The sequence below is a fragment of the Muscardinus avellanarius genome (genome assembly GCF_963383645.1).
Source record: "Muscardinus avellanarius genome assembly, chromosome: 4".
Lineage (NCBI taxonomy): Eukaryota > Metazoa > Chordata > Mammalia > Rodentia > Gliridae > Muscardinus > Muscardinus avellanarius.
Window position 1 is genome coordinate 129,037,347 of NC_137789.1, and position 12,445 is coordinate 129,049,791.

At 40.1% G+C, this 12,445-nt stretch overlaps 1 protein-coding gene across 5 annotated transcripts in view; it reads right to left on the minus strand.

Annotated features, from left to right (window-relative positions):
* Positions 1-300: 300 nt before the first annotated feature.
* The window catches only part of BLNK (B cell linker), a gene marked incomplete at both ends in the record, with an annotated part of 67,690 nt that continues 55,545 nt past the window's right edge, over positions 301-12,445 (minus strand). For 3 of the 5 annotated variants that reach the window (XM_080695078.1, XM_080695077.1, XM_080695076.1), the window contains 6 exons: positions 301-420; positions 5,590-5,673; positions 6,775-6,851; positions 9,545-9,576; positions 10,252-10,336; positions 12,129-12,171. In XM_080695078.1, coding sequence (XP_080551204.1) covers positions 301-420; positions 5,590-5,673; positions 6,775-6,851; positions 9,545-9,576; positions 10,252-10,336; positions 12,129-12,171 — 441 coding nt within the window. Of the gene's footprint in view, positions 421-3,781; positions 3,938-5,589; positions 5,674-6,774; positions 6,852-9,544; positions 9,577-10,251; positions 10,337-12,128; positions 12,172-12,445 lie in introns of all 5 variants that reach the window. The other 2 variants (XM_080695075.1, XM_080695074.1) reach the window with 1 other exon arrangement.

Here is a 12,445-nt window from a genome sequence, read left to right on the forward strand (position 1 = left end):
TGTTCTTTTCTTATGTGTCTTAAAATGCTCACTTTGTTTCTTTTAAATAGATTTATGTGGAGAATATTATGGCATAACAACTCTTCTTCGGATATTAGTCTCTCAGGTCAGGCAAGATATAGAACAAGGTCACGTGATCATCTTATAAAGGAGTGGATGGCCACCTCCGTAGCTGTCTTCAGCTCCTGTTTTATTACTGAGGATTCATAATCCCAAATATGAAGTTCGGAGACATTTTCTCAAAAGGAGAAACTTGGGGAAAATGTCCGAAGCGATGATATTGACCTCCTGTTTCTTTCTTTATGAAACTTTAACCGCATATTTCAGTCTTGTGGAGTCTTTTGTGTTATTCTGACTGTCAATAAGAACTAGAGGACTGTGTTGGTGATTCTTGATGATTTCAGCAACACTTCCAAAGTACTGGAGAAGAAAACATAGGTAGATTAGACATTGGCATTTATGTTAACCTTATGTTTCACGCCTCCCATCTTTTCCCACGTTCTCACTTGAGTAAAAGTCATTAGGTCTCAGCTGACATTCTGCCCCAAACAGTCCCATTTTAATAACTGCTGTAACCTTCAAGGTGGCCAGCTCTTGGCTTTGCTATGTTCACTAAGACTAAAAACACCCTAACTGCCTCAGAAAAACACCTTAAACAAATTACTTCATCAAACTGTGATAAAATATTTTAATATCTTGAGTTTTATTTAGGGTCACATGTGAAGCTGTTATACAGTGAATTATTTTACATTCTTTACAAAGCATAGGTTCTCTATTATCTTATACATGTTTTAGATACAAGGTGCTATTGTTTAGATCCTGAATGTCTCCCAAAGGCCTATGTGTTAAAGAATTGGTTTATAGGGTAGTGCTACTGGAAGGGTGTGGAGCCTTCTAGAATGGGGTCTAGTAAAAAGCTGTTAGTTCATTGAAGGTGCTGCCCTCCAAGGGGACTGTGGAACTCTGGCCACTTCCTCTTCCTTTTTTCCCCCCAATACATGAGGTAAATGGTTTTACTTTGCCATACACCCATCTTACCATAAGTCCAAAGCAATGGGGCCAACCATCATAGACTGAAACCTCCAAAATTCTGAATCAAAGTAACCTTTTTTTCTTTATAAGTTCTTGGGTATTTAGTTATAGAAATAAGAAGCTCGATAAAATAAAAAGTCTGATGTAATACACTGATTTTAAAATTTAGTACCAGGAAAAAGTTGCTCCCTAGATAAATTTATGTTTTGTGTTTGTTTTCTTGTTTTAATAAGTAAAGAAATCTTTATAAACCACCATATTGCCATCTGTGCTTGGCTCCTGGTAAGCTTAGAGCTAGCTTAGGGCCTAATTAATAATGACATTTTATAATAGGCTCTCACCATACATATTTATTTTTCCTTATTTTAATCCCTCACACCATACATATTTATTTTTCCTTATTTTAATCCCTCACATGTACAGGCTAAGGATGCCACAAATTTTGTCCTAAAAACCGATCAGTTTTAAATAAAAGATTAAATAAATGTAACATTGACTACAAAATGAAATGCATTTAGGATACAGAAGTGCTACAAGTTCACAGTCGTCAATTAAATGCATTAAGAATAGTTTTTAAAGTGGTAATTTTCCACAATGGAGTTATAAATTGAGTAATAAGTATTTATTCATTTTATTATCTCTTAATTTTTCAGAAAAGATAAACATCTGAAATAAAAAAAATAAGGCCTTTATCAGTTGGATGGCTTCCTAAATCTACATTTTGAATAAAGTGTCCAAAACACTGGTCAGCTCTTAAAAATGTAACACCAGTCATCTTTTAGATAACTGGCCATCTGAATATTGGGTCAGGGAGAAAAGGTAATAGGGCACATTCAAATAATTTTACCTTTATTTCTTACTTTCTCTTCTTTTATGATAAATACTGTAATACACGCATTCTGTTTGTTTGGCATAGACCATTGTTAAGCCAAATGCAGTTGGAAGTTAAGTTTCTAGAAATGCTAGGACCGTTTCTAAAAAAACAGCAGATGAAATAGCACTTCTCTGAAGTGGATGCCAAGAAGACCTTTTGGTTCATGGAACGGCTATGCTGGAAGCGGGGTGAGGTGCTGATCTAGTGACTCAGAGGTAGGGATGAAGATTCATTAGGCCAAGAAAAATCCCTGCTTACAAGAGTTTTCTAGTAGGACAGGAAATCCCACAGGCCCTCTGGGTGCTCAAAATTTAGATGAGAGGATTTCAGGACCTCTCAATAGGACAGCTCCCTCACCTAACTGTAAGCTGTTCTAGAAAGAAGAGCTAGATAGACTCCCAGGAAAGCTTTAAAATGAAACTGATTTCTCCAAAGTCACTCAGTCTCACTAGGTTCACTACTATATCCTGTCATTGATTAGGACAGAGGAGACTTTTTAAAAATAAAAAAAAAAGATTTGTAAAAGTTTTCAGCAAAAATAAAGGGTTTTCTGAGCAAATAAAAGCAGACAGTTCTGTTAAAGTTTAACTCATGTTAAATGACCATGCAGTCTACACTTTATAATTAGTGTTTTCAGGTTTTAGAGTTTTACATTTTATAATTACCTGAGATTTTATTTTAAAAGCCCAAGCTATACATCTATATATCTACAGCTATACCTCTAAACTACATCTGCAGTCCTATTTTATTTTTTATTATGAAACAAGTTCTCACTAAGTTTCTGAGGCTGGTTTCCAACCCGTGACCCTCCTGTCTCAACCTCCCAAGTACTGGAATTACATGTATCCAGATTCAGAAAGTTTTACAAATGCTATTCTCTTGCCTATCACTGTTCAAACAATTTGTTCATTTACTAAATATATATCAAGTATCCACTGAAACCAGCCATTGTAGTCTGGTCCTGGAAATACAGAAAGGGAGAAGACTAGTCCCTGGCTTATCCAGTGCAGAAGACTGGCACTTCAGCAATCATGACACTTTCTAACAGGGGTTGAGTCGGAATGGGCCTGGCTCTTTCTGAAGGAATCTTGAAATATTTCCTAACTTGAACTTTGTTTATGCTAACTTCTCTGCATGGATTGTTCTTTCCACTTATTTCCTTTTCTTTCCTCCAACTTTCATTCTATGGATTCAAATTCAACCCATCATTTAAGACCAGAAAAAGTACCACGCCCCTCTGGGCCATTCATGAATTAATCCAGCTTATATTTTAGGGCTCATTTATAGGACTGGATTGACTAAACTGATGCATGCTAAGCTTTGATGATGACCTGATTTAAGAGGCACTGAAGTTCATGTTTGGTTGACATTTAAGACCCATATGACTTTTTTTTTTTCCATGTTGCAGGCTCAGAAGCTCATTCTGGTCCAAGGGTTATAGTCTTAGCGTTTCAAATAAGGATCTCTTGTGTATCCTTCTCTGATCATCTACCTTCATACCTGAGTTGAGATTCTAGGTGCTGATTTTAAAACTCTAGACCATGACCTTGATTTTTTACACCCTGAATCCTGTAGGACATTTTAATCTTGATTTACATGTCCTTTGGAGTTAATATCTTCAGTCAGACTGACCTCCCACTTAGTAACTGGACTAAGGAGTAGGAGGCATATCACACCATTCCTTTCTCCTTTCTATTTTCTAATAGGATATTCTGCCCAAACATACTATTTTATTTTCTCTGTTTGTAACATCTCTGTAAGTTTAGGATCAAGTACTCTTGTAACCTCTTTCTTCTTTGTTAGCACCCAGTACAGTCTGGTGCCACGGTGCTCAGTACATAGTTATAAAGTGGAATTAAAAGAGCTATTACTGACCTCTTCACCATTTTTCTTTCTGCCCAAAGCAAACTGTTTTGTTGCTTCAATAAATCTCACAGGAATATTATATACTCTCTTGTTAAAGAATACTACTAGTGTGTACGGCTGTTTGGAATCATGGCCAGAACTTTTCCGAATAAGAAATGATCCATCCTGTTTGATAAGAGAAAAGCATAGTTACAGTTATGATTTATTTTATTTGTACAGACTAGACATCAATTTACAGTGCATAATTATATTCAAAAGGTGATTGTTTAGTTATATTTTAAGTTATTGATTAGAGTTTATTTTATTTTCCAAGAAAATAGTTCAGCAAAATATAGAAATTCTATATATCATAGAAAATTCTAGGTGAGGTCAATGCTAGATTTTTGATGTGTTGACTGAGGCATTATATTTATAGGATTTAGAAATGTGGGAAGGAACACATTAAGACAAAACCTAGAGGACATTCCCAGGGTAGGAATCATGTCTGCATTTTGCCTCCGAACAAAGTAACAAACTCCATTCAAAGGTACTATAAGAAGAAAATAGAGACGGGGACTTACAACTTTGAGCTGGAATTGGGCTAAATGAGTGATCTGTGTATGTATCCCTCTATCATCTTGTACGCCATTAAAATGTATGACTACTGCACCGATAAAAATAAATAGTATTTTCTAAAGGAATGCTTATAAAAAAAAGAACTTTGAGCTGTTGAAAATTCTCTCCTCAAGTAACTTAAAGCAGAAAAAAGTTGGAATAACATAATACTCCTATTTCTATTAAATGTGTTATAAAAATATTGTAGAATCATAAATTTGAAAATTAAGAATAAAAATTGAGTAACAACAAAATAAAGCAGGAAGAAGAAATGCAACAAGTGTTGATTGAACTCAGGAAAGAATCTGAAGAAAAAGACAAACATATATTAGAAATTAAAAAGATAGCCAGGCGTGGTGGTGCACGCTTGTCATCCCCAGGCTTGGTAGGCTGAGACAGGAGGAGCGCACAGGTTCGAAGCCAGCCTCAGCTACTTAGTGAGGCTCTCAGCAACTTAGTGAGACCCTGCGATTATATTTCCAATAAAATATAATATAGGTCTGGGAGTGTAACCCAGAGGTGGAAAGCCTCTGGGTTCCCCCCTCAATACCACAGAAAAAATTACTTCCCATATATTTTTATATATTTTATATTTTTTGTATTTTATATATTTTTTAGCCATCTTGAACCAAATCTTTAATCCTACTAATCATTCAAAAATAGCCTGTTTCTGGAGCACCAAGCTTTCCAAACACCTCCTAGACCCTACTCTCTCCTTAGGTGGAGTCTTAAGAAGAAAGGACAAGCAAAAAGAAGATGGCAGAACAAAGAGCCTGAAAGGAGAAGAGGGATGAAGGGTCCTCTTGATTAAGTAACAGAAAAAGATCCCTGTGTCCTTAATTGTTGCAGTTATATTATCAGCATTTATCAGGATGACAACTGGCACCGTCGTTGACTGAGAATGCAGCTTGGGAATTAAAGATGACCCAACCTGAGCCAGGTGTGGTGGTGCACGCTTGTAATCCCAGTACTTAGGAGGCTGAGACAGGAGGATCGCAGAATCACGGACAGCCTCAGCTACTTAGTGAGGCCCTCTGCAACTTAGTGGGACCTTGTTTCTAAATAAAGAATAAAAAAATAGGACTGAGAGTGTAGCTTGGAGGTAGAATACTCCTATGTTCGATCCCCTAAACCACAAAACAAAAAAGAGAGGAAGGAAGGAAGGAAGGAAGGAAGGAAGGAAGGAAGGAAGGAAGGAAGGAAGAAAGAAAGAAAGACCAAACCTTGTTTGATCTGTGTAACGCCTCTTCGGCTGACTTGCGGTCGCAGGCTCCAGCATACCAGGGTTTACAGTGAACATCAGCTTCCTGTGAAATGGAGGCGTGGTTAATTAAACATGGGTGAGTCCTTAAGACACTCTGCAACTTCTGTGCACTGGAAACAAAGACCCATTTTGCACGACCAAGACAGGAACAAATACACTTTTTTTTTTTTTTTTTTTGTGTGTGTGTGTGTGTGTGGTACTGGGGTTCCTGGAAACCCTTCTACCTCCGGGCTACACTCCCAGACACTTATTTTTTATATTTTTATTTGGAAACAGGGTCTGTTAAGCCAGTGAGGCTGGCTTCGAACCTGAGTGATCCTCCTGTCTCTACCTCCCAAGCCCGGGGATTACAAGCGTGTGCCACCACACCCAGCTGCTTAATAACTTTCAAAGTGTTTCTATGAATATTATTCAAGTCTTGCAAATAAGGTTATAAATAAGGATACTTGCCTTCCTTGAAGGCAAGATGAATACAGATTATCATTTCTATTCTACCTTTTTAACCTAAGCTCAGAGACTTGTTCGAGTGCAGAGTCCTTTTCATGTCTCTTTTTAAACTGTGCTGTCTAGCCGGGCGTGGTGGCACACGCTTGTAATCCCCGCACTTGGGAGGCGGAGACAGGAGGATCGTGCAGGTTCGAAGCCAGCCGTGCTGGCGTAAGAGACCCTGTTTCAAAAATATAAAATAGGTCTGGGAGTGTAGCCCGGAGGAAGGAGGGCTTCCAGGAACCCCAGTACCACCAAAAAAAATAAATAAATAAAAAAAAATAAACTGTGCTGTCTTATATGCGTTTTAATATTAGAAGCCCTCACAAGTCTATTCTGAGGAAATTACAGAGTTTAAATAAAGTGTATGTGAGAGGAAGAACAACAAAAACAACACATTTCCTTGCTATTTTGAAGAAAAGCTAATTGTTATTCAGGGCATCTAGAATACAAATTAGGATAAATGGAGCAAAGTCTTAATTATTGGGGAAAAAAAAAAAAAACAGTGTGTTTTGTACCTGTCAGCAAATGACGACTCACAGACCAACTTGAAACAGAGGGCCTGCTCTTGAGCCTTCTCCAAACTCTCTCTCTGAAGCCATGCACTTCCCCACGACTTCCTGAAGATAATTCAGCTTATCAAGAGTTCATGACATACCTGTTCCAAAAAAGTGGCATTAGATGGAAAGCCAGGGGACGGTCTATCCACAGTTGGGCTCCCCCCTTCTGGAAATCCTGAAAGGGATTTGAAAAATCAATTAATTTTCACTGTTTCCTGAGCAGTTACTATGTCCACCCCTCACCGCTGCGCTGGGTGCTGTGGGAGACACATACATACACCCCCCCACCAAAAAAAAAAAAATCCTTAAGATAGTGGTTCTCAAAGTGTTGTCCAAGGACCCCTGGGAATCCTCAAAATCCTTTCAATGGTTTGGGAATTATTTGCTTTTTCCAACTACCTATCTTCATGAAACCTGATTTTCCTCACATATATCTACCAGAACAACTTATTGCAATAGATCCAATATTGATTCTAGTAGTCTCTGTTGCTCTAGACATTAAAGAAGTTCACATCATGTAAAACAATGCTGCCCTTCCCACTAAATTTTTGTTTTTGTCTGGAAAATGTTAGTTTTCCTAAAAATACATTATCATGTAATGTTTAATATTATTTTCAAATGGATTGATAAATATGTTTAAGATGTTTCAATTTCATTCTTATCCATAAAGAAGAACAAAATCGTGTCATTTGCAGGAAAATGAACGGAACTGGAGAATATTGTGCTAAGGGAGATCAGCCAGTCACAAATAAATGAAGGGTCATGTGTTTTTATCCTGTGGAAGCCAGGGAGAAGTTGGGATGCAGAAGGGTCTCCAGACAAAGGAAGAGAAACCATAGTGATGAAGGGGTCTAGTGGAAGGTGGGGTAGAGAGACTTGGTGAAGACTTGATGAATTGACATGATGTTCATATACAATATTGTCGATGTCAATCCTAATATCATGTACAAGGAAGGGAAGGGAGTGCCCTAGAAGGAGGGAGGGCTTGGGAGACCCAATAAAGAAAGGGTGGCTTCTAGGAGTGAGGACAGCCCCTGAGCTGGGAACAGCAGAGAAGAGTGGACGTCCGACTCCCCAAGGCACACGGTGTGGGGTGAAGGTGGTTTCTGCAGTATGGGAAGCCAGGTTCTGAGCCCCGAATGTGTGCTGCTGGGTTTGCTCTGATTTCAACTTGCTGGCTCATTACATCCTCAGCCCCAGCTCTTTGTGGGAGGAGTTGATGTGGTTCACTTTACAGAGGAGGCCTCCTCAGCCACCCCACCTCAGAGAGCAGCCCTCGTGCCTCCGCCCCACCACCTCGCTCTGGTTTTCTTGGTTGTTCTAATTTACTTGCTGTGATGTTTTTATCTGTATGTTTATTTGTACTGTCTGTCTCCTTCAACAGAATGCAAGCTTACTGAGGACAGGGTCTTTGGTTCATCCTAGTATCTCCTGTGTTTAGAACAGTGCCCGGCGTGCGGCAGATGGTCAGCATGACTGGAGAAAACACCACCGAGGCTGACATAATAAAAGGTGTAAATAATGAAAAATAAATTTCTATCCCCAAATCACACTCACACTTTGTGTTGTCAGCATTAAAAGAAAAACTACTTAAGCCAGGTGTGGTGGCACATGTTTGTAATCCCAGTACTAGTACTGGGGAGATTGAGATAGGAGGATTGCAAGTTTGTGGCCAGCCTTAGCTACTTAGTGAGGCACCCTGCAACTTCGCGAGACCTTGTTTCAAAATAAAGAGTAAGAAAAAAAGGAAGAGCTGGGTGTGGTGGCACATGCTTGTAATCCCCTTGCTTGGGAGGCGAAGACAGGAGGATCACACATGTTCAAAGACAGCCTCGCTGGCTTAAGAGACCCTGTTTCCAAATAAAAATATAAAATAGGTCTGGGAGTGTAGCCCAGAGATAGAAGGTTTCCAGGAACCCCAGTACCACCAAAAACAAAACTAAAAGAAGAAGAAGAAGGAGGAGGAGGAGGAGGAGGAGGAGGAGGAGGAGGAGGAGGAGGAGGAGGAGGAGGCTACTTAGTAATGGTTTCATTTATTTAAGGTTATTAAAAAAGTGTTATTAAACCAATCCAAACCAATTTCTGTTTAGTAAAAATGTGCACTGATTTTTCATGATAATTATGTTTATTTGAATGGACTTAATCTTGATTATTTTGAAATATATTCAAAATTACCCATGTAGAGTTTTTCCTTTCTGTCCTTCCTTCCTTCCTTCTTTCCTTCCCTCTTTCCTTCCTTCCTTATTTTTTACATTGACTATAAAGAAAATTAAGGTTTGGATCAGTTATGTTCTGTGAGCCCAACTTATCTGATTCATGTTTTTGTAGGATGATGTTTGCCTTGGGAAAATTTTCCTGACATTTGCCATATCCTCTTTTCAAAGTACTCTGTGTGTGTGTGTATGTGTGTATATGTGTGTGTGTGTGTGTGTATTAATATTATGACCATTAAAATGTACAGTACATTAAAATGCACTGTAGATTAAATAGTTATCATTTACTGAACACCTTCTGTGTACCAAGCATTGTATCAGGTACTTCTCATATGTTGTTTTACTTAATCTTATTTTGAAAACAGCTGTAGTGTAGTGTTTTTGTTAAAAAAAAAAGATGCCCAATAAGTAAACTGTTAAATCAATACCACAAAAAAAGAGAAAGCAAAATTTGTCTTAAATCTATTTACCTTTCAAAACAGCTCTATGAAATAAATATTATTAGCCCCATTTTACAGATGAGGAAACAAGCAAGAGGAGATTGAGACCACACAGCTGGAAGTGTGAGCGCTGTGTTAGCACCTAGGTGAGTCAGAGCCCCAGTCGGGCCTAGACCACTGCCTGCTGCTGCTCTCCACGGCTTCACTATACTTACTTGGCAGAGGGATGGGTTTCTGATGGTTAGGTCTGAAAGGAAGAAGCGCAGGTTAGTTAAAGGGCAAGAGACACTATGAGTTTTTATTTGTTTGTTTACACTGATGATGCTCTGAATAGGCACATTACCAAGACATCTACACCGATGGCCAGCAAGACTTATCTAAAGATAGGAGAGGCACCGGAAACTTCACAAATAAGTCAGACCATTCCTTTTAGTTTTTAAAAAGGAGCAGCCTTGCCGGGCGTGGTGGCGCACGCTTGTAATCCCTGCGCTTGGGAGGCTGACACAGGAGGATCGCGCAGGTTCGAAGCCAGCCGCAGCTACTTAGTGAGGCTCTCAGCAACTTAGTGAGACCCTGTTTCCAAATAAAATATAAAATGGGTCTGGGAGTATAGCCCGGAGGTAGAAAGCCTCTGGGTTCCACCCCCAGTACCACCAAAAAAAAAAAAAAAAAAAGAGCAGCCTTGGCTAAGATGTTCTGTTTGGTTAAGTCTAATAATTAACCCTGATAATAGTTCTTAGTTTTTGCAATTCTACAGTTTTTTTCCAATTGCTGAACAAATTTTAAGATTTAATTATAAAGCAATGAAATGCTGGGTCTTTACTAGGTACTATAAGCCAGTGTCACTGTGCAGTGTGGCAAAATATGAGTTAATTCCCATAGCATTTAGGGGAAAGTTGTTTTTCAAAGGAAAGATTCTTACTTTGGGGCAGGAGGAAATACTGATGACTGTACAGCTTCTTGTCTGTGGCTAGACCCTCGGTGGCGTTCAGCAGGGATAGGCTTTTCTGGAATCAGAAAATTTGCATATTAGAGAGTGAAATGTCTGTCCCCATCTCAGCCACATTAGCGTAGAAGAATCAGTTTGGGCTGATGTCTTCTACCAGGATGTCACCAGCGTGTGTACTTGTCAGCCTGCTGTTGGGATCAGGATTCCCACCCAGCAGTGTTCAGGTACATCATACGCCGCTGCGCGCATCCTCTGGCGATGTGCATGGAGACTGAGCCTATTAGGTGTGTGCACGGGTGGGCGCCAGGACAGGAGCAAGCCTTGGCCACCGTGTTGCCTCCCTCAGGTGTCGCTGTGCCTCAGTGTAATCATATGATGTGGTGTAATCTGTTCTGATAAGAGGTAATATGTCAGAATTTATGAATGATTAGCTCTTTTTGAAAAAATTGATTGAGTCTAACTCCAGTCCAGGCCTATAATAATGTCTACCTCACTGGCATTTTACTGTGTTTTCTTGAGGAAGGGGTGGGATATGGGTATAAAATAGGAACATAAATGGGTTATGTTGAAGCCCATAGAACTTTACTACTGTGGTTATAAATTATTTTATCACTTTATTTTCCCTCTTGGTCTGGAAGTGTGTTAAAATCTTGGTTTGTCTCTGGGTGAGTCTCCTGTATGGAGAAGAAACTGAGAGCTATAGGAATCCCAAAAGGAACAAAATTAGTAAGAACTCAAAGATTCAATTACTATAAATAGTAAGATAGGCCTCAGGGTTTCTTACAATTCACTGAACTTGGGCAACCTTGAACCTGAACACTGGGTTTCAAATGTGTATCAGGTTACTCTGAGCTGCCCACATTAGATGTTTTGCTCATGACCTTAGAACGAGGTCATTTCCTCAGGAGACACAGGGAAGGACCACAGTGGGTCCACACAGCCTTTGCGCTAAGCCCACACGGCTTTGCCTCTGCCATCTTCCAGGCTTCCTCTGTGGGCCAGAGAAGGCTGCTCCCTCGCTTTGTTTTGGGTTTGAATGGCCATTGCCTCTGTTTTTGAAATAAGTACAAAAGAGGCCCGTGCTGAGTTCTGTGCTGGGAGCCCTTTGAGAAGGAGCAGACCCGAGCAGCAGGGGCATGCCATGAGCCTGGTGTTTGGAGGCTCCCAGAGTCTTCAAACTCACTTTCTACAGAGGCTTAGGGGCCCTGAGGTCATTTTTGCTCTGCTCCCTGCTCACCAGGCAGGAGAGACAAGGAATGGAAGGACAGGCAAGGAACGCATGGGATGTCCCAGAGGAGGAAAGGCAGAAGAGGAGGAAAAGGAGGAGGAGGAAGAAGAGGAGGAGGAAGAGTAGGAGAAGGAGGAGGAGGAAGAATAGGAGGAGGAAGAGGGGGAGGAGAAGGAGGAAGGCAAGGAGGAGGAGGAGGAAGACGACGAGGAAGAGGAGAAGTTGTTGTTCAAGCAAATGGATATTTAAAATGTCATTACCTCATCTAAGCTGTTCTAATATATGTGGATGCCTCTACATGAGTCTCCACATCTGTGTAGGGCTACAGCATTGCTTCCTGGCCAGTCACGCCTGTTGGCAAATGGGCAGGTGTTTTGGAGGGAGACTGCAACCTACTCTAAACTCCCCACCTGGTAAGCTGAGGACTGAGAGCTAGCTTTGCCAGCATCGCTTAGCTGGCATCACTCATTACAAAGTGAAAGCCTCTTTTGTTTAGAAAATGCAACTTCATATTTGCAATTGCCTTATAAACAATGGAAGAAGTACAGAATTACATTTATATAGGAGTCCTTAATTAAATTTATTTGGAAGACGTGTTCATCCTTCAAAACAATAGATTTACCTTCACAAACACTTGATGCATTCTGTTGAGAGGCAACTGGAGTCTGAGGGGAAAACAAAGCAAAGCTGGTCAACTGTGGAATGTGGTGATAAAAGCCCAAACAGTATTGTTCAAACAAATACGTTGGCAGGGTTTTCTTTGATGCATAGCTATTCTTTCCTTCACAACAACAATTAATAGCACACATTCCCCAGCCCAGGATTGCATTAAACGACAACTAGCTGGAAGAAGTATCATTCGGAATGAGCAGTGTCAGCTTGGTGCGGAGACCTCCCCGCTCTGCCGACGAGGCTGATGGAGACCGTGACCCCAGGCAG